The sequence below is a fragment of the Canis lupus genome, chromosome 7 (genome assembly GCF_048164855.1).
Source record: "Canis lupus baileyi chromosome 7, mCanLup2.hap1, whole genome shotgun sequence".
Taxonomy (NCBI): Eukaryota; Metazoa; Chordata; class Mammalia; order Carnivora; family Canidae; genus Canis; species Canis lupus.
Window position 1 is genome coordinate 28,409,467 of NC_132844.1, and position 25,248 is coordinate 28,434,714.

Consider the following 25,248-nt stretch of genomic DNA (forward strand, 5'->3'; position numbering starts at 1 on the left):
GATAGTAGCCATAAAAACCCACACCAAAGTGTATATTTTCTAGGTTTCTTAAAAAGATTGTGTCTATCTTAACCCAATCAGCTGAAATTTCAACAGACCTAAAACTGGGGCAACTGTTAGACAAATGAAGAATTTAGTATTTTATCAAGAGGGAAAAATGATACCATGATACCATGTTTCGCTGTGGTACAGCTTTGCTAAAAAATTAAGCCTAAACTATCTCTGACCTTGGAAGCTAAATTTGGCATCTTTCCCCTTTTAAGAAGCTATCATTTGTATTTTTAATTAGAGCAACTAATAAGAAAAAGACAGTAACATGTAATCACATGCTTACTTTAAATTACGACTGTCTTAGAAATTACCAGTGTTCTGTTTGTCTTACATTCAACCTACTTTCCATTGTCTTGGTTCCTCCAATACCACCTGAACTTCTCTAAGGAGCTATAGGCTTTTTGTCCCATTTAATTCATTACACCTACCACTAAACTGATGTTTCCAAGGCATATTCTAATCACACTGTCCCCATATTCATAACCTCCTAGAGCTCATACTGTCATCTAAATTAAGGACATATTTCTGAGCCTAGCTTTCAAGGTCCTTTACAATCTGACCTAGCATACCTTTCTAGTCTTCTTTATAACTCTCTAATAGTTAACCTAAATTCCAGAATATATCTCAAGCCTTTCTGCTTCCATAGGTTAGGCTTTTCCCTCCACTTTGATGTACTCCCTCCTTATTTTCTGATCAAAACCTGTCCACAACTGCCAGGCTTATTATTAATAGAGTAGAACACATTCTCCAACAGACACTTTAAACAAATTTATCCTTAAATCAATCATCTTACCAGAAAAGGTGCCATACATTAAATCCTTATAGGAGATACATAACCGGGAGCAGGATACATCGAACATAGCACACCTAGTCCCTTATACCCATCAATACACCAAATGAATAATAAACTATGACTGTCTTATATTAATGCTTTATTTATCTAACATCACTAAGATACTGAGGGTTCACATAAGTGAGTTTTCTGAAGAAGTGGCTTCCTACTATACAGAAACAGAATTCGTGTGTCTACAGCCTGGACCAGCTGAGATATTCTCCTGGGACACTGACCGCCACTTTACCCAGTCTAGCAGAAAACACTCACGTAGAGGATGGCAGTCATTTTCTACCAGGTACTTACATCTTGTAAAACAGGTGGGCAGCATAGAGAGAGCACAAGGAAGGCATTAAAAACCTGTAAAATGGCAAAAGAAGGGGCGCCAGGGTGGCTCAGTCAGTTAAGTGGCCTACTCTTGATTTCAGCTCAGGTCATGATCTCAGAGTCATGAGATGGAGCCCTGTGTCAAGCTCCATGCTCAGTAAGGAGCCTGTTTCTCTCCCTTTCCCCCTGCCCTGCCTCCCTCTCACATGTGTGCACACTCTCGCGCTCAGATAAATAAAGAAATCCTTTTTAAAAAAATGTTTAAATGAATACAATAAAATGCCAAAAAGAGTTTTCTGCATCTAGCAGAATCCTCATTCCAGGTTGTGGGTACACAGTTGTATTTCCCTGAGAAACTTTGGGGAGTTGAACAACTGTTCTTCTGTCTTAGAACAAGCTATGCCATCACCGGCTGGAAGAGTCCACTCCTTTGCCACTGAAAAAAATTTCAGTGTTCTACTTGTGTCTCTTATGGGTTGAATGGCATACCCTCAAATTCATATGTTGAACTTCTACCCACCAGTAAACCAGAACACCACCTTATTTGGATATGGGGTCAATGCACATATAATTAGATGAGGCCATTCTAGAGTAGGGTAGGGTCTTAATCCAATATGCCTGGTGGTATCCTTGTAAAAATAGGAAATTTGGACACAGACATGTACACAGGGAGGATGCAATTGAAGCTTAAGGCAGACTGGGGTAATGCTTCTACAAGCCAAGCAACTTCAAAGATGGGCAGCAAACCAGCAGAAGCCAGGTGAGAGACACAGACGGATTTCTCTTTCATAGCCTTGTGAAAAAGACAACTTGATCTCAGACTTGAACCTCCAGAACAGTGAGACAATAATTTTCTATGGTTTAAGCCATCTAGTTTGTGCTATTTTGTTTCAGCATCCCTAGCAAACTAATAGTATCTACTGGTGTCTTTGCATTTATCACATCACCAAACTATACCATGACAACCACACACCTCTTTAAGTAACAAAACTTCTTACAAATGTTAAGCACATTCATTCAACACATATTGATGATCTCTATGTGCCAGGCACCAAGGACAGAGCAGTATGACTAACATGGCATGGTCTCTTCCCTCATACAGATTACAGTGTAATCAGGACAAAGGACAACATCCCACAATTTTACAATGATAAAATTACAATTGTATAATGGCAATGAATGACCAACCCTTTAAACTGAAAATAGTGGGTATACCTAACAATGTCTGGATGACTCAATGACATCGCTATGGAAGCCAACTGTACATTTCCATGTTCTTTGTTGCTTTTGTTCCCATCTGAGATGTGAGGTTGTTGATTACCATGAGGTCTGCCTTCACCAACTACTCTCCTATATCTCTCTACTCACTCTCCAACCCACTCATTTAATTTAATTAATTTAATTAATATTGCTATGAAATTTACATTAAAATAATAAAAATTGCTTCATGTGAGAACTTAACGATTTGGCCTAAACACAGATCTTCTGATTTACTTGTGATGCTCACAGACATTTTTTCTGGCAAAACACTTTCTCCCATTCACAAAGACTGTTATCAGGCACCAAGGTGGGCCATTACTATATGTAAACTGGAGTGTTCCTGAATAATTGCCTGGCAAATGCTTGTTTTCTTTCAAAGGAACTACAGTGCAGGTATGGTACGTAAACAGTTACCTAAGAAAGAAATACTGTCCAAATTCAGAATTATATACTTTGTAGCCCAGTGTAAGGCATATTTTGTTATCTAATTGTGAATCGTATCACCAAATAATATGATCATGAGGTCACAGCATTACAACTTGTTGCTGTACCTAATAAATACCACGTACCTCTAATGCATATCCAACAATCGTCTTTTGTGTTGTGTCTTTTAAGTTCTTCCTCAGTTACTTCAATTAACCTGCCTTTTAATCCTGTTAGATCCTTCCCACTTTTGGTGAGGCGAATCCAATCCATAAGACTTCTGCCCTGTTTTAGGGGGACCTAAGAAAGGAAAAGGAAAGAACTCAATGTGGCTTCTTGAAGTCAGCTGCTTTCCCCACTCCTACCGCTGCTTCTCTGAAGGCTGCTTCATTCTCTTATTCTCATTCAAAAAGATAAGAAAATTCAAATCCGACAATTCTACATTTTGTTTTGTTTTGTTTTACAGATTTAGGTGGTTGTCAAAATCATCTCCATTGTATCAGAATTATAAATAGAACAATATAAACTATCTGGACTATGAGGTAGGGCTTAGAAATGGTGTCATGCAAATGTTCATCATAATGGTATCTAACAAAACAAGAAAAAAGAACAAGAACAAGAACAAAGCACTGAACCTGGAGTGAGAAAACAAGTTTTGGTCCTGGCTCCACTCTGTCACACATGTTGGAGTTACTTAGCAACTTGGACCAAAATTTCTTTACCTCAAAAGTCACAAGAGATTTAATAGAAGAAAATATAAATGGCCAGCTAAAGTTGATTTTCTGGATTGTCAATATACACAGGACATTAGAAAATCATAAGGCAGCAATCTGTTTTCTAAGAATTCACTAAGAAACAAAAGTTATCAAATAACGGAGGAAAAAAAAAAAAAAAACTGTAACACTCGAAGGAAGGTTTGGCAAACTGGCCCGTGCCTGTTTGTCTATCACCCTGGAGTTCAGAATCATTTTCACAAGTGGAGTGGTGGTAGTGAAGAGACTCAGTAGTCATGGGGCCCTCAGAGCCTAAAATATTTATTATCTGGCCCCTTACAGAAAAGTTTACCTATCCCTGAACAGAAGATTTAGTAAAGGATGTTTGATTTTGATAGCTTTTTCTTTTCCTTTTTTTTAAGATTTTATTTATTTATTCATGAGAGACACAGAGAGAGAGAGAGGCAGAGACATAGGCAGAAGGAGACCCAGGCTCCCTGCAAGGAGCCTGATGCGGGACTTGATCTCAGACCCCAGGATCATGCCCTGAGTCGAAGGCTGATGCTCAACCGCTGAGCCACTCAGGAGTCCCAACTTTTTGTTTTTTCAAAATATGCTTTAAATAATATGCTTTTGGATGAGAGATATTACTAATATTTTAACAGTTAAGAACAGTTAAGATAACCTTTCAAAGATGGAATTGAGCTACTGTCTAAACTTATAAGCAGTTTGTAACATAGTACCAGAGGAATATTTAATGTAAAAGAAGGCATGTTCAAAGAAGTCTATTGCTACAGACTGAATGTTAGTGCCCCTCCAAAATTCATGTTGAAATCCTAACCTCCAGGGACATCTGGGTGGCTCAGTGGTTGAGCATCTGCCTTCGGCTCAGGGCATGATCCCGGGGGTCCTGGGATCCAGTCCCACCATCAGGCTCCCTATAGGGAGCCTGCTCTTCCCTCTGCCTATGTCTCTGCTTCTCTCTGTGTGTTTCTCATGAATAAATAAATAAAGTCTTAAAAAAAAAAAAAGAAAAAGAAAAATCTTAGCCTCCAGTGTGATGGTATTAGGAAGTAAGGTCTTTGATTGGTGATTAAATCATAAAGGCAGCACCTTCACGAATGCTACTAATGCCCTTATTAAAAACACCTCAAAGAGTTCCCTCATCCGTTCTGCCATGTGAGGATGTGGGGAAAATATGGCTATGAACCAGGAATCAGGCCTTCATCAGATACCAAACTCACTGGTGCATTGATCTTAGGATTCCCAGCCTCCAGAACTGTGAGAAATAAATTGCTGCTGTGTATAAGCTAGCTTATCAAGCTTATGGTCCTCTGTTAGACTGAATAGACTAAGATATTTATATACCTCACTTTCTGGAATCTCATCTATCGTAGGTATTCATTTATCCCCTAAATAACCTAGTTAATAGGTGTGTGTTAACATTGCAATTTCACATTCCTTCCTACCAATCACATCATCCCATTCTTACCATCCCTGAAACTCTCTAGGTCGCCTGATCTCAATAAATGAAGTAAAATATGAGAATATGATCTTTCCCATCTCAAACCAAAGTCACTCACCTCTCTTGTCTACGTGGATTCCATAATCCACTGGATATTTACACATAGTCTTCCAAAACTGTAAATCTAATCATGGGCCCTTCCTCCTTCAGTGGCTCCCCATACTACCATATAATAATATCTCTAAATTCCCTAGAGTGATTTACCAGGCCCTTTGTATCAATCACTGTTTACCTCACTAGCTCTGAGTCTTAATTTTTGCTCTTTCCTATTACATGCTTTAGCCAAACAGGAACTGATTCCTTGATTGCTATGAAATATCTGCTCCTTTGCCTGGCTCAAGGACCTCCCTCCCACCTCCCAGACGCACACTATCTCCTCCAAGAGACTTCTCTGACTCCAATCCCTCTGTGGTCATAACACAGTTATAGTACTTAATGACATTTATAACTATTTATTAGTCTGTACTGCCTATTAGACTAAACTCCTTGGAAACTGACACTCCATCTCCAGCATGTGGTAGGTTCTCAAAAAATATTTATTTACTAGTGTTAGTAGAAATAGTAGCTATCCTACATACAATGCATACTATGCATTAGACGCTGTCCTCAGAGATTTACACAACAATCACATAACAATCCATAGAATATAAATAAAAGTCTAGGGACGCCTGGGTGGCTCAGCACTTGAGCGGCTGCCTTCAGCTCAGGGCGTGATCCCAGGTCCTGGGATCGAGTCCCGCATCGGGCTCCCTGCATGGAGCCTGCTTCTCCCTCTGCCTGTGTCTCTGCCTTTCTGTGTCCCTCATGAATAAATAAATAAAATCTTAAAAAATAATAATAAACAAATAAATAAATAAAAGTCTAAGAGCAAGTAACACAGTGAGGACTTACCACAGACCAAGACTGTGCTAAGAGAAACATTATCTCATTTAATCCTATGAATAGTCCTATAAAATGGGTTCTATTATTCTCATTTACACCTCAGGAAACCGAAACTCAGACACTAAGTCACGGAAGCTGGGAAAAGAATCTGGATCTTTCTCACTCAAAAGTGTGTGCTTTTAAATATAGTCATATCCTCCCCAACTAGCTTCTATTTTTTCAACCTCTACCCATTTCATACAATCCTGACTCAGGTTCTAACATGTGTAAGATTACCTCACTTTAAAATTCTGAGTTTCCCTTTGAATTGTGCAATAATTGTATTTTGTTCTCTTTTTGGACCCAAAGGTTCAACTTTACCATCACCACCTGTGGACCTTTTGTCTTTGCCTCTGAGCTTTCTTCTTTAAAAGGATGCTGAGAATGTGGTTTTTAGTTTTAATACAGAGGACCAGCAGCTCTTATATTTTAATTCAGATTCTTTCTCCAGAAAGTCTATACTATTTAGCCAAGCATTTAGTTCAAGGAGAGAAACAGGTCAAACATCAAGAAGGAGGGGACAGGGGGATCCCTGGGTGGCTCAGTGGTTTGGCGCCTGCCTTTGGCCTGGGACGCGATCCTGGAGTCCCGGATGGAGTCCTGGGATTGAGTCCCGCATCAGGCTCCCGGCATGGAGCCTGCTTCTCCCTCTGCCTGTGTCTCTGCCTCTCATTCTCTGTGTGTGTGTGTGTGTGTGTCCCATGAATAAATAAATAAAATCTTTTTTAAAAAGTCTTTAAAAAAAAATACATCTGTGTTCCACCTGTTGCCAACAGTAACCATGTTCCACAAAAAGTTAGGAGTATTCTCTTAGCTTCAAAGTCAGCAAAGGGATACCAATAGAAAAGACATTGTGATAAGGACAGGTAGCAGAGGAAGAAAGGCAGCGTGACTTAGAGAAGCGTCCGCAAACCCACCGGAGGATTTTAGACATTTGCTCTCGCTCCCCGCCCCCATCTTCCCTAGCTCCAGGAGTCCCCACCTTTGGAGGATGGTCACTGGTCAATGTCGCCACTGCCCAACCTTTCCCTTCTCCCACAGAACCCACATCACTCACAACTCCTTCGGGGAGTGCAGAACAAAAGACCGGAGACGAGGCTAGACTGAGGGAAGGAAAGCTAATGAGAACGGAGTGCCTAGGATCCCCGCAAGCACGGTGCTGGCCCTGTCCTATACAACTCCGTTTAATTCGCGGGAAAAGACTTCACCAGAACGGGCTCTGGGGACGGGAAAGGAAAGGGCCAGCAGGTGTGAGAGAGAGACGGGGGTTAGCGGAGTTGGAGGACTGCAGACGGCCGGGCATCAGAAAGGGATCGCCAGCAAAGGCAGGAGGCAGGAAGGCTAGAGCGGAGGACAGGAGGCGGAAGAGGGGGCCGAGGGAGAGAGTGGACCGTTCGGTACGAGGAACCGCCGGCGGCAGACGAGCTGAGCACGACGCGCGGTGTCACCCGCTTACCTTGCTACGCCCCCCGGAGGCGGCCCGCTGCTGCGAGCTGGGGGCCGGGAAAGACTGGGAAGGGACGTTCAGCATCTCGGACCCCTGGCCCGGGCCCTGCCCGGGGTCTCCCGCCGGACAGGATCGCTCCGCTCCACCCCTCGGAGGCCGAACCTCCCGCTCCGGCTCCCAGGCCGGGCAGAGGCCAAGCCCCCGACCCACTTCCGGGGTCGCCCGGGGTGAGGCGCGCCGTGACGCAGCACGTTGAGGCCGTGAAGGGGGCGGAGCCAAAGGACGGGCGCCGCGCCGGCAGGGGCGGGACCCAACCGGAGCGCGTGTGCGGCGTTAGTCCTGCGGCCCGAATTTCAGCACCGCAGAGAGGTGACAGCTATTCCGCGGGAGGATTAGAGACCGAGGGAAGCTGTTCCTTAGCCTTGGTGCTGACAGAACCCGAGCGTGACTTCTACAGACTCCTGCTAACCCGGAGCACGCGCGTCGTCTGTCGTTAAGCCCTACCATCACACTACTTGAAAAATGGGGAGAAAAAAAAACAAAACACTATCAAAGCATTTTGATCTCTCTGCCACTCTTCTCCTCTACAGCACCCGGCTGTACAGGAAAGAAAACGTTTAAGAGTTACGGCGTCAAATGCAAACTGCCACCCTCCGGAGTGACTAATGAAGGAATTAAAAAAAAAAAAAAAAAAAAAAAAAACTTAGGTCTCCATCCATCTACTCCCAAGTTCTTCCTCCTCATCTTTCTGTCTTCACTGAAAGCTACAGGGAATTGTGTACTGATACAGCCCATCCCCAAATGTAGTGACCGACAGCTATGTCTAAGAGTCAGATAGGTTTAGTTTGAATGGATTCTTTGCATTTAATAAATGAACAGCCTTAGGCAAGTTAATTTAGTATCTCAAAGTCTCATTTTCCCCATTCTGCCTAATCGATTTAGGTCTCAGTAAGAACGAGATGAGCTGTCATATGTCAACTACCTAGTATAGTCTCTGGTTCATAGTAGGCACCCGGGGACCCCTGGGTGGCTCAGCGGTTTAGCGCCTGCCTTTGGCCCAGCGCGCGATGCTGGAGACCCGGGATCGAGCCCTGCGTTGGGCTCCCCGCGTGCTTCTCCCTCCTCCTGTGTCTCTGCCTCTCTCTCTCTCTATGTCTATCATAAATAAACAAATCTTTTAAAAAAAATAGTAGGTACTCAATAAAGGTCAGTGGCTCATCATATTTTTCCGACATATTGAGAGAAGCTCAAATAACTGTGCAGCTAAAAACAAGTCCCTAATGATCCAGATCCATATCGGTGATGTGGTGTGGTTTTTGTGTTTTGCTTTGTTTTGTTTTGTTGCATATCTCTTGGGGGAAACACATATCCTGAGTGTCGAGTCCAGTGAAGGGAAAGTTTTCAGAAGAAATAGAGTTCTAAATAATTCTTCCCATCCATTATTATTACTTTACCTGACTCTGACACGTGATTTGAATTTGCTCTACTTCAACAGCCTGGTCCTTAAAGTGCCTGTAAATCAATGTTTGTAGTATCTTTTCAGTGAGAAGGAAAACCGTGTGATCTATGTAGCCATCAAGTAATAGGCATTTCTTTGCCAGGTAACCATCTCTGACCTTCACCTCTATCCATCATCATTCTGGGATACTAAGAAACATTTGCAATTAAAATGCTTATTGTATGACTGTATTTGAACTAAAGAAATTCATGACCATATTGGGTTACCCCTACCTTGCAATGTGCTCCTGTTTTCTCTGTCATTTAATGATGATGCATTCTTTTGTAAGTCTACATTTAAAAATGCTAATCACGGAGAATTTATCTCACTGGAAAAAGCGTCCATGACAACATCGGGAGCAAGGAGCCAGAATAAAGGAAAGTGACATTGTTGAATAATGTTTCATATTTGCAGAATGTCTTAGCTCTCCCATGGACAGAAATAGAAAAGATCAAATTCTAACCTTTTGACTCCCCTTTCTTAGACTCCATATGAGTCCTGCTCACTTAAACATTTTTTTTGTTTTAATTCTGAGGATCTCTCAATGAAGTGCTCTAATTATTAAACACCAATGCTATTTTACTACTGGATTTAAGGACAGCAGAGGAGTATTAATGTGAGTATAACTTGTTTCATCATTTATTAAAAATTCCTAAAATTTCATAGCCATGGCATGAATTCCCTTCTCAATTATGGTCAATGATTTAAAGTGTTTTTCACCATCTGCTAGCAAACACATGATATTGTGTGATTGGTAGCATAAGGTGATTTTCTTTATTAACTAAAAATATCCATTTGCAATTACAATATCTAATGGAGATCAGTAGAAAATGCAAGATGTTACAAGATTCAGTCTTGAAAATTAAATATTGTCATTCTTTGCAAAGTTTTAGCTAAATATTTGCAAAATTATAACTAAAATTAAATTTATAATTTGATGAAAAGTTCGAAATTATCTTTTGTAAGCCCCAAATGTTTACAGTCCAATCAAGACATCCATAAATGGCATTTATTTTTAAATTCCAACATTGAATTATAGTGTAGGGGTAAAAAAAAGCCAAACTACTATAGAATTACAAAATATTTCATTTTATTAATAATTTATATACAAATAAATTAGTTTAAAGGATTATGATACATTTGTACACTAAATTTAAGCTTTGAATGTCATCACAAGTAACTAATTAGATTAATTTTCACAGATCAGCTCCTCAATTTCATCTTCACTATCAGAATCTTCATAAAATGAAATTGTGGCTTGAATTGGAAAATTTTTCAGAAGAGCTTCTGCTTCTTGATATAAGTAATCATAACACTTTGATTTTGGCCAAAATAGTCTGAAAGAAGCAGACAACATAATATGCTTTATTTTTTTTCACATTCAGAATCCTTAAACTCATGAAATGTTCAAATTTTAAGAGCTCCACATACTTAACAATTGATGTATGCCTTTACATAGTTTAAAAAGATACTATCTTCGTTGTCATGGGAGTCTACTCATCAAAGTATTAACAACTAGTTAGTCATTTTAAATCTTTATACAATCTATAAATTGGATCAAACAAATTCACACAAAACCCTTTGTGATAAATATTTAGCTTACTTTGAGTATTATGGATATATTTATTCTTACAATATACAAAAGGTTTGTCTTCCAACTTCCAAATTCCTTTGGGGGAAAAAATGAATCCTACTATTACATTAAAAATTCTGACAATTTTGAAAAAAAAATTCTGACAATTTTGTAAAGATGACAAAATATTACCTTCCAGAAAAGCAGAAATCACCTAGTGTCTTGCTTAAAATTCAGATTTAGTGGCTAGTTACAGATGTACCCAATGTAAATTTAGACAAAAACAGGGCATGATCCCAGAGTCCTGGGGTTGAGTCCCACATCAGGCTCCCCGGAAGGAGCCTTTTTATCCCTCTGCCTATATCTCTGCCTCTCTCTGTGTGTCTCTCATGAATACATAAATAAAGATCTTTAAAAAAAAAAAAGAAAAGTACTAAAAACAGTATTTTTTTAAGATTTTATTTTATGTATTCATGAGAGACACAAAGAGAGAGAGAGAGGCAGAGACAGGCAGAGGGAGAAGCAGGCTCCATGCAGGGAGCCCGATGTGGGACTCGATCCCAGGTCTCCAGGATCAGGCCCTGGGCTGAAGGCGGCGCTAAACCACTGAGCCACCTGGGCTGCCCCAAAAAACAATATTTAAAAGTTTTTCTATGCACTCACACCAGGGCTATAAGAAGTCTTTCTCTAACTCCAACCTTGATCCCATCTCCCTGCCCTTCCCCCATCTAACTAAATTTGAAAATACCTTATTGAGATGTTAAAAATAATACTGGCTTTATATAATTTGCATGTAACACAATTACCTCAGAATTTTATTTTTGACAGATTTTAATCTTGCCATCTGGTCTTCTATTATTTTTCCTCCAAAGTAAAGAAAAGAAGGATATGCTGACTCGCCAACAACAGTGTGGCCATTCTAGTCTAGGGTAACCAGCCCCATGTGCCCATTTATAAGAGAGAGGTTTTAACAAAGAGGTTATATTATGCTCAGTACACTTCATTTTAAAAGGCAGAAAAACAGGTAATGCAGTTTATAAATGTTTCTAGCGAAATGACAAAAAAAAAACAAACACAAAAGTTTCTAATTTTGGTGCCTAACTAAGCAACCATCCATAATTCAGTCATTCAATAAATATTTTATGATCTCCTGTGCCAGACATAATTCATAATTCAAAGATGAAAAAATTCTCCCTATCCTCAGGAAACTGACAATTAAGTAAAACGAATGAGAAATACACCATACTACTCAAGAGAGAAATTAATAAAAATAAAACTAACCTAAAAGAAGTAAAAATAAATGGCTACAGTAGTTCAGAAAAGAAAGGGATTTCTTATATAGGAAATAATTGATTTTCTAATGCTTAAGTAGAACTGTCAAACCCAAAGAATGTTGTGTAATTGTTACCATACTCTGCCCAGAATCTCTTACTGACCATTTTTCTTTTGGGGACATCATACATTCCTGAATTCTTCCCTGTCCTGAGTGATTCTTCTCAATCTCCTTTGTGGATCTCTTTATCTCAGTATATAGATTAGTATTGGCCTTCCCTAGTGTCTCATCAAGTGTGATCATCTCTCCTCTCTCATTCCCCTGGAACACCTGATCCATTGCCAAGAGTTCTTCAACCATTCCTTTACTGAAGACTCCCAACTGCCTGTATTTCCACTTCAGTTCTTGACTCTGGGACCCTTACACACACACACTCACACACAAACACACACACACACACACACACACACACAGCTCTTTACTGGACATACCTATTTGGATAGCCCATAAGACACAATAAATATGATATATAAAACTGAACTTGTTATCTTGTTCCCCAAATCTAAGTCCTAATTTCCACTCTGTTAATACAGCGTTCATCTGGTCATCAGCCACAAATTTGGAAGCCATTCTGTCTTTTTACCTGTTCTTTACCTACCATATCCAATAAATTATAAACCTAATCTATTGTGTCACCTAAGCGTTCCCCAAATTCACCCAGTCCGATCCCCACTTCCAATGCCTTAGAATGGCTCTTTATCATATCTTGCCTAAATTACAGTAACTTCCAATTTCATTCTGGTTTTCTAAATAAGCCTATACACCATTTTCTTAGTGCTTTTCTGAAATATAAATCTGATCACACTACCTTTGACTAACTCCCGATACATCCACAGAATAAAGTCCATGGGTTCCCAGTGCCACATTCAGGAATAGGGCAAAACTCTATACCAACGGGTACAAGATCCCACCTATGGCTTACCTATCAGAATGACCACAGCTTCATGCGCCCAAATTCCAGCTCCTTGATGCTCCGGTAGGGAGCCATGTTGTTCTCTGACCCTGTATCCCTTTTCCTATAGTATTTCTTCTGTCCCCTTTTCCCCCACCTACCATCCATCTAGCTAACTTCAAGACTCAGCTAGGACCACATCCTATCATACACCCTTCCCGGATCTTTCCCCCACTCCCTGGGGCAGAGTTAGGTACTTCGTGTCCTGCACATACTGGTAAAACCGCTGTAACTAAACTATTACAACACTTGCCAAAGGGGTGTGATTATGTTTTCCTGTGTCCACCCCTAGTGCTAGCACATGGTAGGAAATTAGTCAACATGTATTGACTTCTACATGCTATTTATAAACATATACATAGAAATATCATACAGTTCTCCATTTCACAGCTCTCTGAAGCTAACAAACTGCAGAATGAACCCTTCACCTGAATAAGAGCTGCAAAGAATTCTACAGAAAGGCCAACTTCCTATGGCTAGGAACAGTAAACTAGCTTTTCCCTGTGGTGTCCCTCGATCCCTTTTCCGAAGCTTAGTGATCTTTAGGATTTTCATTACACTCCATTTCCTCTGACGAGTCAAGCTCGATTTGCTGTACAACAACAACTCTGAACACCATTCTTCCTCTGGTTTGCAAGAGAATAAGAACACACTCTGCCTGTTGTGAAGTCCGTTTCTTGAGAACCCTTCAGCATTAAACAAAACAAAACAAAGAAACTGGTGTGTAGACACAATATGCCATCGGTTTACTTTCACGATGCCACCCACTTCACCTCCTTATATTCTCTCAGAGTTTATTGAGTGTGCACTGATTAACAGTTCTTCATGAATTTACCAATTCAAGGAGTAAAGGACCTCTGGGATCCGTGAAGGCAGATTTTACCAAGGGGAAAAAACAAAACAAAAAACAAAACAAACAAACAAACAAACAAAAAAAAAAAAACAAAAAAACAAACGGCAAGGCCAGCCCTGGAGCCAGGCGATGCGATTCCGGGCTCTACCCTGGGCTGGAAGAGCAGAGACCTTCCGGGAGGCCTGCAACTCACCTGACTGGATGTCTGTATTGAGAAAGCTTTCCGGAGGCTTCGGTCACCCCGGGGCTGTCCGGCATCTGGGGACGAAAGAAGATGAATCGCAGTTATCAGTCACCTTCTGGAAATGGGGGAAAGCGGTCTAAGCAAGCGTTCCTCGCGCCTGCGGGGAATGCGACCCCGGGGCTCTCAGCAGCCTCGCTCCCGGCCGGATCCGGGGGCCCCGTAGCTCGGGGAGACACTCGCGCAGCATCGGGACGCACAGGGCCTCCGGGAGGGCCACGGGCGGCCGCGCATCTCCCGCGGGCAGGGCAGACCCAGTCCCGGTGGCTCCTCTGCACCCCCTCCGGGGGGGGCGCGGCTCACTCACCGCCTCCGCCGCGGGTGGCGGCGCCCCCTCCTCGCTGGAGCCTCTGGCGTCAGCCCACGGTCTCCAGAAGCCTGCGGATCTGCGGGGTGGGGGGCACGAGGCGCGCGGAGGAGACGCGAGCCCAGCCCCGGCCGGAGCGCCCGCCGCCGAGCGCGGACCCCGGGCGGGTGCGGGGTGGAGAGCGGAGGGGAGGAGCTGCGGGGACGCGGGCGCCGGGGCCGGGGAGCGGGAGGGGGACGGGGACGGGGACGGGGACGGGGACGGGGACGGGGACGCGGACGCGGACGGGGACGGGGACGGGGAGGGGGAGGCGCGGCCGCCGGAGTGCGCGCCCCCGCGCGGCGTCGGGCGGTCGGGCCCCGCGGGCTGCAGGCGGCGGCGGTGCGCGCGCTCGCCGGGTCCGCTCGCCGAGGGTCCCCGGGTTTCCATGGCGCGGCGGGGCAGAGCGGGAGGCGGCTGCCGGCTCGCGGGCCGGGCCCGGGCCCTGGGCTTTATATCTGCAGCCCCGGCCGCCTGCTGCCTCCCGACGCGGCCGCTGCCTCCCCGCCCCTCTCTCCCCCGCGAGCCGCATAAACAAAAAGGCTGCGCGTGAAGGCGGGATGGGCCCGGCCGCGGGTGCGAACGCGTGCAGCTCCCAAATGGCTCGGGAATGGGTTGCGCCGAGCTGGCGTTAATCGCCCTTCGACACATGGCCGCGGGGGAAAAACAACATTCGCCCGAGCAGCCAATTTCCAAGAGTCTAGGAGGAGATAAAATGAAGCGATTCTGCACATTTTGTGTATTTCTGCAAAAAAAAAAAAAAAAAAAAAAAAGGCCAAGTGGCTGGTTAATTACTTGACTCGAGGCCTTTTGGAATGGGGTCCCTGCAGCAAGCTCTGCATCCCGTCTGCTCCAAGCCGGGATGAGGGCTACATTGAAAGGAATGGCCTTAAGTCCCCTTTCTGGCAGAGTAAGAGCTGCCAGACTCCTTACCAAAGGAAATTTTTGTTAATGCATTGACAGACTAGGTCCTGCCCATTATTATTCGTAGATAATTTTTTAAAATCACACACAAAAAAATGAATTGTACAAGACTGAACGTTCCAGCCACCAGAGCGGAAGACTGGAGTCGTGTGATTCAGGCATCTAGCTCTCTATTATTTTCTCCTATCTTTGTGTTTTTTCCTGATTATCTTATCAGTGTCCCCTGAAGAGAAGTCTTGAATATCATGTATAGACGTCAGTCACTACTTGGCATTTTGTCACTCAATGATAATTAGAAATTTTTTTGTGGAGGCAGGGTGTGTGTAGAATGATGATGAAATCTTGAAAAGTTATGGGATAAGTTGTCAACCTCTCCGTGACCCTCTTTCTCTTACTTAAGCTAACTCTCACTTATTACAAAGGTCCTTGTATGAAAAGTGTTATGCTTCAAAGGAAAGATGATGTATAAATGCCATAATTTTTCTCAAAATGTCTTAAATAATAGAGTTGAACTTCTTAAGAGTTTCAAATAAAAGCTTTTAATGTAAGCAATAGTGTCTTTGCTATTCATTCAGTAGTTGTGTAGGAAAACAACCTAATTAATATTGAAGGATCTATAATGATTGGTTTGTTTCAGATAATGAAATCAGTAAGGATAGGTACCTAATACATGTCTCGATGCCCTAGAATTATTACTGGCTAAATAAAACAAAATTTACAGAATGCTTGCTTCAAGGCTTCACACATAAGAAGCTCTCAACAAACTTTAAGCTATTTTTAAAAATGTAAGCCCTTAACAGATGTTAAGCTATCTGATGAAATATTTCATCATTTGGGTTTCATAAAAATCTTTTAAGGTGTTTGTAATATGGTAAGTACTGTGCTTTCTGGATGTAATGGTGAATAAGATATCGGCTCCACACCCCATCCAACATCCTCAAGAGGGTTACGGTCATTGTGATCTATGACCATCACAATGACCACATAAGCAAAGATTTTTTTAAAAGTGTCACATTCAACGACAAAACCACATTTTAACCTGAGAAGTGGTACAAGAGAGGGAATTGGTAAGTCTATTTGGGACAGCCAGGAAAACCTTTTTAAAGTAAAAGAAACCTAAACTGGGATTCTAGAAAGATCAAGAAATAGTGTAGTCTGTGTACATGGTGCAGGAGGGGGCAGAGAAGGCACAGTGCTTCTAGGGAGTAGAAATGGCTGGAGCAGTGATATGGCTGAGGAGATAGAAGGGCTTGGGCTAACAGGAGCCTAATATACCATAATAAAGCATTTCAGCTTTATTCTGTAAGCACTGGGAAATATTTTAGGCAGGAGAATGGAATGGTCCAAGTTAACATTAAATAAAAGTCTCTCTGGCAGCCATATGGAAGACAGATTTAGGGAAGGCTAATATTGGAAACAAGATCATTTACAAAGTCATTGCAATAGTTCAGGCAAAAGGTAATGAGAAGATGTATAGTAAGGATGGAAAAATGAAATAACATATCTGAGGGATACTTAGGAAATAGAATCTACACTGCTACTTAAATCATAAAATGTGTGTGGGGGGGAAATAAAATAAAATGTGGGGGAGACATGAAAGTAGAAGCTATATATGCTCCTAGGTTTCTAATCTGGTTAAGTCAGTAAATGATGGTGGCCCAAACAAAGACAGAGAAAACAAGGAATATAGGAGAAAGAACAGATGAGATGCCTTTAGGTTGCTTTATTCTGTTAATAGTGTGCAAAATAGTGAAATAATAATGAAATAGTGAAAAAATAATGAATTTGGTTTGGGATCTTGAATCAGTCAGGTCAAGCTGGGCTATGCAGCAATAACAAAGAACTCAAAACTCTCAGAGCCTTAAAACATAGAGGCTTATACCTGACTCATGCTGTATTTCATTTTGGTGGGTAGGATTTACTCTAGGTCATCTTCACTTATGAATACAAGCTGATGGAATCTCTTTCCACTGGAACAGTGCTGTTTGTCATAACAGGGGGAGGGAATAAAATTAACAGATTTTAAAAGACTTAGTAACATGTAGGTGGAGAAGCTATACAAAGGACAATCAGAAATATGAGGTCCAGAGTTCACTAGAGAGTTTAGGACTAAAGATTTAAATGGGAGTCCTAAGAAAAGAAGTAGTAATATAAAACAATAGGGACTGATTCATTTTCCCAGGAAATTTTGTAGCTTCAGAACAGCACCAAGGACAGAGCTCTGAAGAGCAACATTTGATTGTAAAGTGAGAAGAGATGCAAAACAAAGCAAAGCAAAACAAAACCTCCCTGAAAAGGAACGGTGAAGGTAGGTAGTACAAGGTGTGTTTGTAGATCAAGTATGGTAGGACAATGGGATAAAAGAATTCCAACAAAGAAGGAAATGCCTAAGAAATTAAGTGCCACCACTGGGTCAAACAAGGATGTGTATTCATTGAATTTGGAAATTAGCAGCCATGAGTGACTTTTAAGCAACATCTCAAGTGTATGGAGATGAAGCTTTTTTTTAGTGAGTTGAGCTGTAGGGGTGAAAGAATAAAACAGTAAATTGAGACTACCTTCTTGAAAGGAAAAGAGAAAGAGAAGAGGAATGCTGGGTCAGTAGGGGGGTTTTGTTTTTAGGGTGCAAGAGGCAAAAGAATATAAGATGAAGAGATGAGGCAGGAGCAGAGAGGCCTCTAGAGAAAGGGGGCTAGACGATGGTTCCAGGTCCCCTCGATCAGTAGCCATGGGGATGATTCTCATGCAGTTGGAGGATACGCACACCAGTGATTACTCAAGAAGCAAGTTTAATCAAGGTGACTAGATCTGGCATGAGGAAGAAGAGGAGTAATGTGATGGTGAGATATGAATCTGAGAGAACATAAAGTATCTCAAAATTGTGAAAAAATGCGTTGCTAGAAAGAAAAAGGGAAAACCCATTAACAAAAAAATATGGTAAAATATATACTTGATCAAATTTAGATAAACTAAGAGATAGAAATATGTATTGCTGGAACTAGACCATGTATATATTTACCTATTTGTTCCACCTATTTATACAGATATTGAAGCTCATTTCCGGTGTGGCCAAGACCAAAAGAACTTATTTATGTTACATTTAAAATTTATTTAGAAATTTATATGGGTCCCACTTGCACATTTAAAAAATGTGCTTTTTTATTAAGATATAAGTCACATAGAATGTTATATTAATTTCAGGTGTACAATATGATGATTCAATATGTGCATATATTATGAAATAATGATCACGGTAAGTCTAGTTAACATCTATTACCACACACCGTTACAATTCTTTTCCTTTGATAGGGATTTTAAGATCTACTCTATTAGCAACTTTCAAATATACAAAAGATTATTAATGACTTTAGTCACTAGGCAGTACATTACATCCCCAGGACTTATTTATTTTATAACTGGAGTTTTATACCATTTGACAACCTTAATTCATTTCATGCACACCCACCCCCTTTACCTTTGGCAATCACTGATCTCTTCTCTGGATCTATGAGTTAGGGCTTGTTTATATGTTTAAAGATTCCACATAAAAGTGAGATCAAATGTTATTTGACTTTCTCTGACTTATTTTATTTAGCATAATGCCCTCAAGTGCCATCCATGTTATCCCAAATGTCATAATTCCCTTCTTTTTTATGTAATATATATGTTACATTTTCTTTATCAATTCATCTATTGATAGGTTGATGATAGCCATGTCTTGGCTTTTAAAAATAATGCTGCAATGGGAGTACAGATTTCTTTTCAAGTCAGTGTTTTTGTTTCCTTTGGATGAATGCCCAGATATGCAATTGCTGGGTCATATGGTAGCTCTATTTTTTATTTCTTGAGGAACTTCCATATCATTTCTCATGTGGCTGCACCAATTTGCATTCTCACAAACAGTACACAGGTGCATCCTTTTCTCCACACCCTTGATGTCATTTGTTACCTCTTGTTTTTTTGATCCTAGCCATTCTAACAGGTGTGAGGTGGTTTTGATTTTCATTTCCCTGATGATTAGTGATATTGGGCACCTTTTCATATACCTATTGGCCATCAGTACATCTTCTTTGGAAACATATCTATTCAGATCTTCTGCCTATTTTTAAATCAGCTTGTTTGCTTTTTTGCTATTGAGTTTTAAGAGTTCTTTATATATTTTGGATGTTAGCCCCTCATCAGATGTCTGATTTGCAGATATTTTCTTTCATTCAATAGGTTGTATTTTCATTTTGCTGATGGTTTCCTTTGCTTTGCAAAAGCTTTTTAGTTTGATGCAGTCCCACTTGCTTTTTTTAATTTTTGCTTTTTTTTCCCTTTGATTTTAGTGTCCAATCCAAAAAAAAACTCATTGTGAAGACTGATGTCAAGCATCTTACAGCCTATGTTTTTATTTTTCTAGGCATTTTATGTTTTCAGATCCTATGTTCAAGTATTTGACATTTTGAGTTGATTTTTGTGTGTTGTGCAAGATATTGATCCAGTTTCGTTCTTTTGCTTGTGTCTGTCCACTTTTCCCAACATCATTTATTAAAAAGACTGCTCCTTCCCTATTGCATATTCTTGCCTCCTTTGTCATAAATTAATTGAGAATAAGTGCAAGGGCTTATTTCTGGGCTCTCTATTCTGTTCTATTGGTCCATATGTATGTGTTTATGCCAATATTGTATTAATGAGTACAGCTTTAAATTTGGTTTAAAATCAAGAAGCATGATATCTCCAACTTTGTTCTTCTTTCTCAGAATTACTTTGGCTATTCAGGATCTTTTGTGGTTCCATACAACTTTTATGGTTGTTTGTTTGATTTCTGTGAAAAATGCCATTGGAATTTTGACAAGGATTGCATTGAATCTGTAGATTGCTTTGAGTATTATAAGCATTTTAACAATATTAATTTTTTAATCCATGAACAGAGAATATCTTCCTATTTTTTTGTTTCTTTGTGCTTCAATTTATTTCATCAATATCTTAAAGCTTTCAGAGTATAGATCTTTCACCTCCCTACTTAAATTTATTCCTAGGAATTTAATCTTTTTAACACATTTGTAAGTGGGAATGTTCTCATAATTTCTCTTTCTTATAATTTGTTATTAGTTTATAGAAACCAAACTGATTTTTATGTATTAATGTTGTATCCTGCTACTTTACTGAATTCATTTATTAGCTAGCATTTTCTGCATAGTCTTTAGGGTTTTCTATACATCATGTCATCTTCAAATGGAAACAGTTTTACTTTTTCCTTTGCATTTTGGATATCTTTTATTCTTTATTTCTTTATTTGCACCTAATTACTCTGGTTAGGACTCCCAATGCTTTATTGAATAAAAACAGTAAGAGTGGTTAGTCTTATTCTTGATCATAGAGGAAAAGCTTTCAGCTTTAGACTATTGAGTATGATGTTAGATATGGGCTTGTCATATATGGACTTTATTATGTTGAGGTATGTTCTCTCTATAACACTTGGTTGAGAGTTTTTATGATAAATGGATGTTGAATTTTGTCAAATACTTTTCCTGAATCTGTTGAGGTGATATGATTTTTATCCTTCGTTTTGTTAATATTGTATATCATATTCATTGACTTACAGATGTTGAGCCATCCTTGCATCCCTGGAATAAATCTCACTTGGTTATGGTGTATGATCCTTTTGATGTATTGTTGAATTCAATTTGTTGATCTTCTGTTGAGGGCTGTAGCTTCTGTGTTTATCAGGAACACTGGCCTATAATTCTCTCTTCTTATAGTATCCTTGTCTGATTTTGATATCAGGGTAATGCTGGCTTCATAAAATGAGGTTGGAAGTGTCCCTTCCTCTTCTATTTTTTGAAAGTTTGAGAAAGATTGGTTTTAATTCTTTGAATGTTTGGTAGAATTCACCAGTAAAGCTATCTGCTCCTGCACTTTTATTTGTTAGGAGGTTTTTGAATACTGATTGAATCTCCTTACTAGTAATTGTCTTGTTTGGATTTTCTATTTCTGCATGTCTCAGTCTTTGTAGATTGTACATTTCTAGGAATTTATCCATTTCTAAAATATATACTTTATGTAACATATCAATATGCTTTTCATAACATACCAATAAGGTAGACTTCTAGGATTAAAAATATACAAATATAAACTATAAAAAAACTTCATTCATTCAACAAGTATTTATTGAACACCTACAATGTTCCAGGTGCTATTCTAGGAGGTTGAGATATGTCAGTAAACAAAACAGACAAAACTCCCTTCCTTCATGGAGATTACATTCTAACAGACATCTAAGCCACCAATGTTTGTAATTTACTAAAAAGAAAGTATTACAAACTCATCTTACACATGGTGCCTATGTACCTAACAATTTTTTTTAATTTTTGGATTTTTGTATGGCTATAAAATGAGAGAAGGGAAGCATACTCTCGAGAAAGGATGCTAGACAATGGTCCTTGAGGAGGATGGATAGAAAAATCAAAACCACATAAAAACAATGAATATGTTCTTCTCTATTACCCGGAAAATAATATTAAATGAAAAGGTAAATTAGAGCTTGAACTAGGTTCCCATTTTGAATGTGACTTGATGTTGCCCCACCCTTTTCAATGGACACGATGACCTCAACTAGGGTATGACTTAATCTCCACTTAGGGACTAAGGTGAGAAACAGAAGTGTGAAGGAATGAGGGGAATATAATGACTCACATCTGCTATTGCCACCATGTGCCTCTTGAATAAATGTCAGTTTTGCTTGTATGAAACCAGACCCAGTCTGTTTATACACATCCTTTTTTATCTGTGATTTTATGAACATTATTTAAGGAAAGTTATAATATATGCCTTATAAGCTAGACTCCTTTTTAAAGACTGTACCTATAAAATGTGCTCCTTTCTAGGATAATTACTCATTTGTGCCTGAATGCCAACAGTCAAATTTATTAATTTACTTATTTTTGGTATTTTATTTTAGTTAGGTAATTATGTTTTCATAAAAAAAAAAAGATTGTGAAAAATCCATTACAGGGATGCCTGGGTGGCTCAGTGGTTGAGCATCTGCCTTTGGCTCAGGAGGAAGTCCCAGTCTGGGACCGCACCGGGCTCCCTGTGAGGAGTCTGCTTCTCCCTCTGCCTATGTCTCTGCCTCTCTCTCTCTGTCTCTCATGAATAAATAAATAAAATCTTTAAAGAAAAAATCCAATACAAAGGCCTACACATAATATGTATGAGGGATCATTTTAGAGTGATGGAAATGTTCTACAACTGGATCACCAGAGTAGCTGCACAACTGTAATTTACTAAATGTCATTAACTTGTTCAGCAAAACTGGATGAATTTTATGGTGTGCAAAATATAGCTCAATATAAAAACTTTAAATATGACATTAAAGTATTGATTCCTAACTGTACTCAGTCTGGGCTTGAGAAAGTAAACACTGCAGTCAGAATCAAGCCTATCAAATCAGTGTTTCTGACTTGGATTTTTTTTAAATATACATCTTTGATAGAAAAAGTGGTTGTAACAATGTTATAACTTTGAAATTTGTTTTAAAGCATGTGTTACATTTACACTGGTCTCTGGACAGTTCTAGGTAGTTTTATTACCGTGCAGTCTCTGCAAGGCTCCACATCAATGCTTTGATTCATGGTGATCAGAGCAAGATCTTTAGAAAAGGTTGTATTCGGTCTACTGTAAGGACTTAAGTCCTCCAAACCTTTGAGTACAGTGACAAACTATCTGTCAATAAAGTCTCCGCTATTGCTGATTTGTCAGGAGCCAGGCCCTCACAGTGAGGCCATTATAAAAGAAATATTTGCATCACTTCAATTTGAAATTGAACTAAAGAGCAAGTAAATGTTTTCAAGCAACTATGATTTTTATATTGCATTACTAGAAAGTTAAACACATGAATGGGTTCTAAGCCTGTTAGTAAGCTAAAATACTCCTTTTCCCTCTTATAATTGGATTGAAACTTACGGTCAACACTTTATGCCAATAAAATCTTATTTGAAATAATTGATCTCATAGAGGTCTCTTTTCAGTTTGAGGATTAGACTCTTTGTGAAAGGTGGCATTTCCAAGCTTCAAGCATTTGAGGATCTTCCCAGGTTTAAGATAAAGATAACAGTCGTGGTAAAACTGACTTAGAATTGAGCAGAGCTAGCGTGTGTTGTTTTAAACCAAGAAGGTGCTCACAGATGGCTCAGAGAGAGATTTAGCAAGTCTGTGCTAATCACACTCATACATGGGAATATCTCCATTGAAAACAGCCAGATTTCATTGTGCTCCTCAAGCAACTTTCTTACGTGGTTAATAACAACAATACAGTATAATATTTAATGGCCTAAAAAACAATATACTTTATATTATAATTGGATGTATGTTATTAAAGCCACAGTGAGAGTTTATGAGAGGTGGTTCCAATTCAAAGTATATTGAAGATACAAAGTATTTGCAGAAGTTTAGCTATGGACAAGTAAACTATGCAGAGTTCCTTCCTTATGGCTTCATTTCTAGACATTTCTAAACTTCTTTGCTAGCCCCAAACAGGTTAATTTCTCCTACCTAATAAATTATATAAAATAAAAACACAATATGTAAAAAGTGTATTCACTTCACATAAAAGGAGATTGATCTGTCTCATTACAAAACTGTTTTTAAAAAAACAAAACAAAACTGTTTTTTACCATGTTTTGTCACGTCTGACACTTTATGTTAAATGTCATTAACCATACAATTTTAATATCCTATATTATTAAATATCAGTGGCCAAATATGATAAACACCAGAATTTAGTTTTAATTTTTCTTTTCTTTTTTTTTAAAGATCTTATTTTATTTATTCATGAGAGGCACAGAAAGAGAGAGAGATGCAGAGACACAGGCAGAGGGAGAAGCAGGCTCCATGCAGGGAGCCCGACGGGGGACTCAATCCCGGGTATCCAGGATCATGCCCTGGGCTGCAGGCGGCACTAAACCACTGGGCCACCAGAGCTGCCCTAATTTTTCTTTTTAATATACAACATAAAATAGAGAGATGATTCAGAAAAGAAATTAAATTCAATTAAACATTTATTGATCAGCTACTATGTGCCAAGCACTGCATTAAGCATTGAGCATATAGTTTGAATAAGACCAACATGTCTTATTTTCAGTTCTCATAGTGCTTGTATTCTGGCTGGAAAACAGAAAATAAATAAATAAAGGAGATAATCACAGATTTTCAAGAGTGCTACAGACAGAATTTAAGACGGATTTAATACAAAGTAATTGGAGGAAGCCTCTCTTAAACAGGGTGGTCAGGGAAGGCCTACAAAGAGGTGACATTTATGCTGAGCCTTGAATGAAAAATGAGACAGGACCATTTCCTAAATGATCTATAAATTATTTCTGCTATATCCAGACCATACAAAATCATAGCAGAAAATACCTACCTGTTCTGATTGGCTCATGCTATTAGTGGGAAACCAGACAGCTGATGTGTGGGTCGTACCAGAGAAGGAAAGATAAATTGGATAGTATTTTTCTGTATTCGTTTCTGAGTTTTAGTAATTACTTAGAAAATTACTTAGAGAATGAAATTTATTTTCCTTAAATATGTAAATGACTCCCAGTTTAATCAGGAGCAAAATTTTAACTGAAAGCATTAAGTTTAAAAGGTGTCATAGTATAATATGACAACAAGCAATATGTACTTGATAATTTAAGTAGGGAAACCAAAATGTAGGGGTATGAAACTGAGTAGAATTGACTTTTTGCTAATATTGAATGAAATATATATGGGGATTTATAGAAGGTTACAAACTCAGAGTGAACTATCAGTGAAGATTTAAGAAAGTGAGACTTTTGTATATCTTTAATGTTGCTAGGCATCCATTAGGCTCTTAACAATGACTGAATCATTGAAAGAAGAAAAACAGACAAATGCAGTCTTATAAAACTTGTCTGAATTTTATGTTATCCCATAATAGTCTTGGTTACTACAATGAGACATTTCAGTTACCACGATTGTGCAAGAACGTACTGGTTGCCTATCCCATGGCCATCCCCCACCCCACCT

The 25,248-nt window shown here is 39.6% G+C and overlaps 1 protein-coding gene across 2 annotated transcripts in view; it reads right to left on the bottom strand.

Annotated features, from left to right (window-relative positions):
* The window catches only part of CYB5R4 (cytochrome b5 reductase 4), a 76,929-nt gene extending 69,191 nt beyond the window's left edge, over positions 1-7,738 (bottom strand). Inside the window, exons 1-2 of one of the 2 annotated variants that reach the window (XM_072832199.1) lie at positions 7,509-7,738; positions 3,040-3,193 (exon numbers count right to left, since the gene is read on the bottom strand). In XM_072832199.1, coding sequence (XP_072688300.1) covers positions 3,040-3,193; positions 7,509-7,583 — 229 coding nt within the window. In that variant the 5' untranslated portion in view covers positions 7,584-7,738. Of the gene's footprint in view, positions 1-1,189; positions 1,244-3,039; positions 3,194-7,508 lie in introns of those variants that run through there. The other variant, XM_072832200.1, reaches the window with a different exon arrangement.
* Between the last annotated feature and the right edge of the window lie 17,510 nt (positions 7,739-25,248).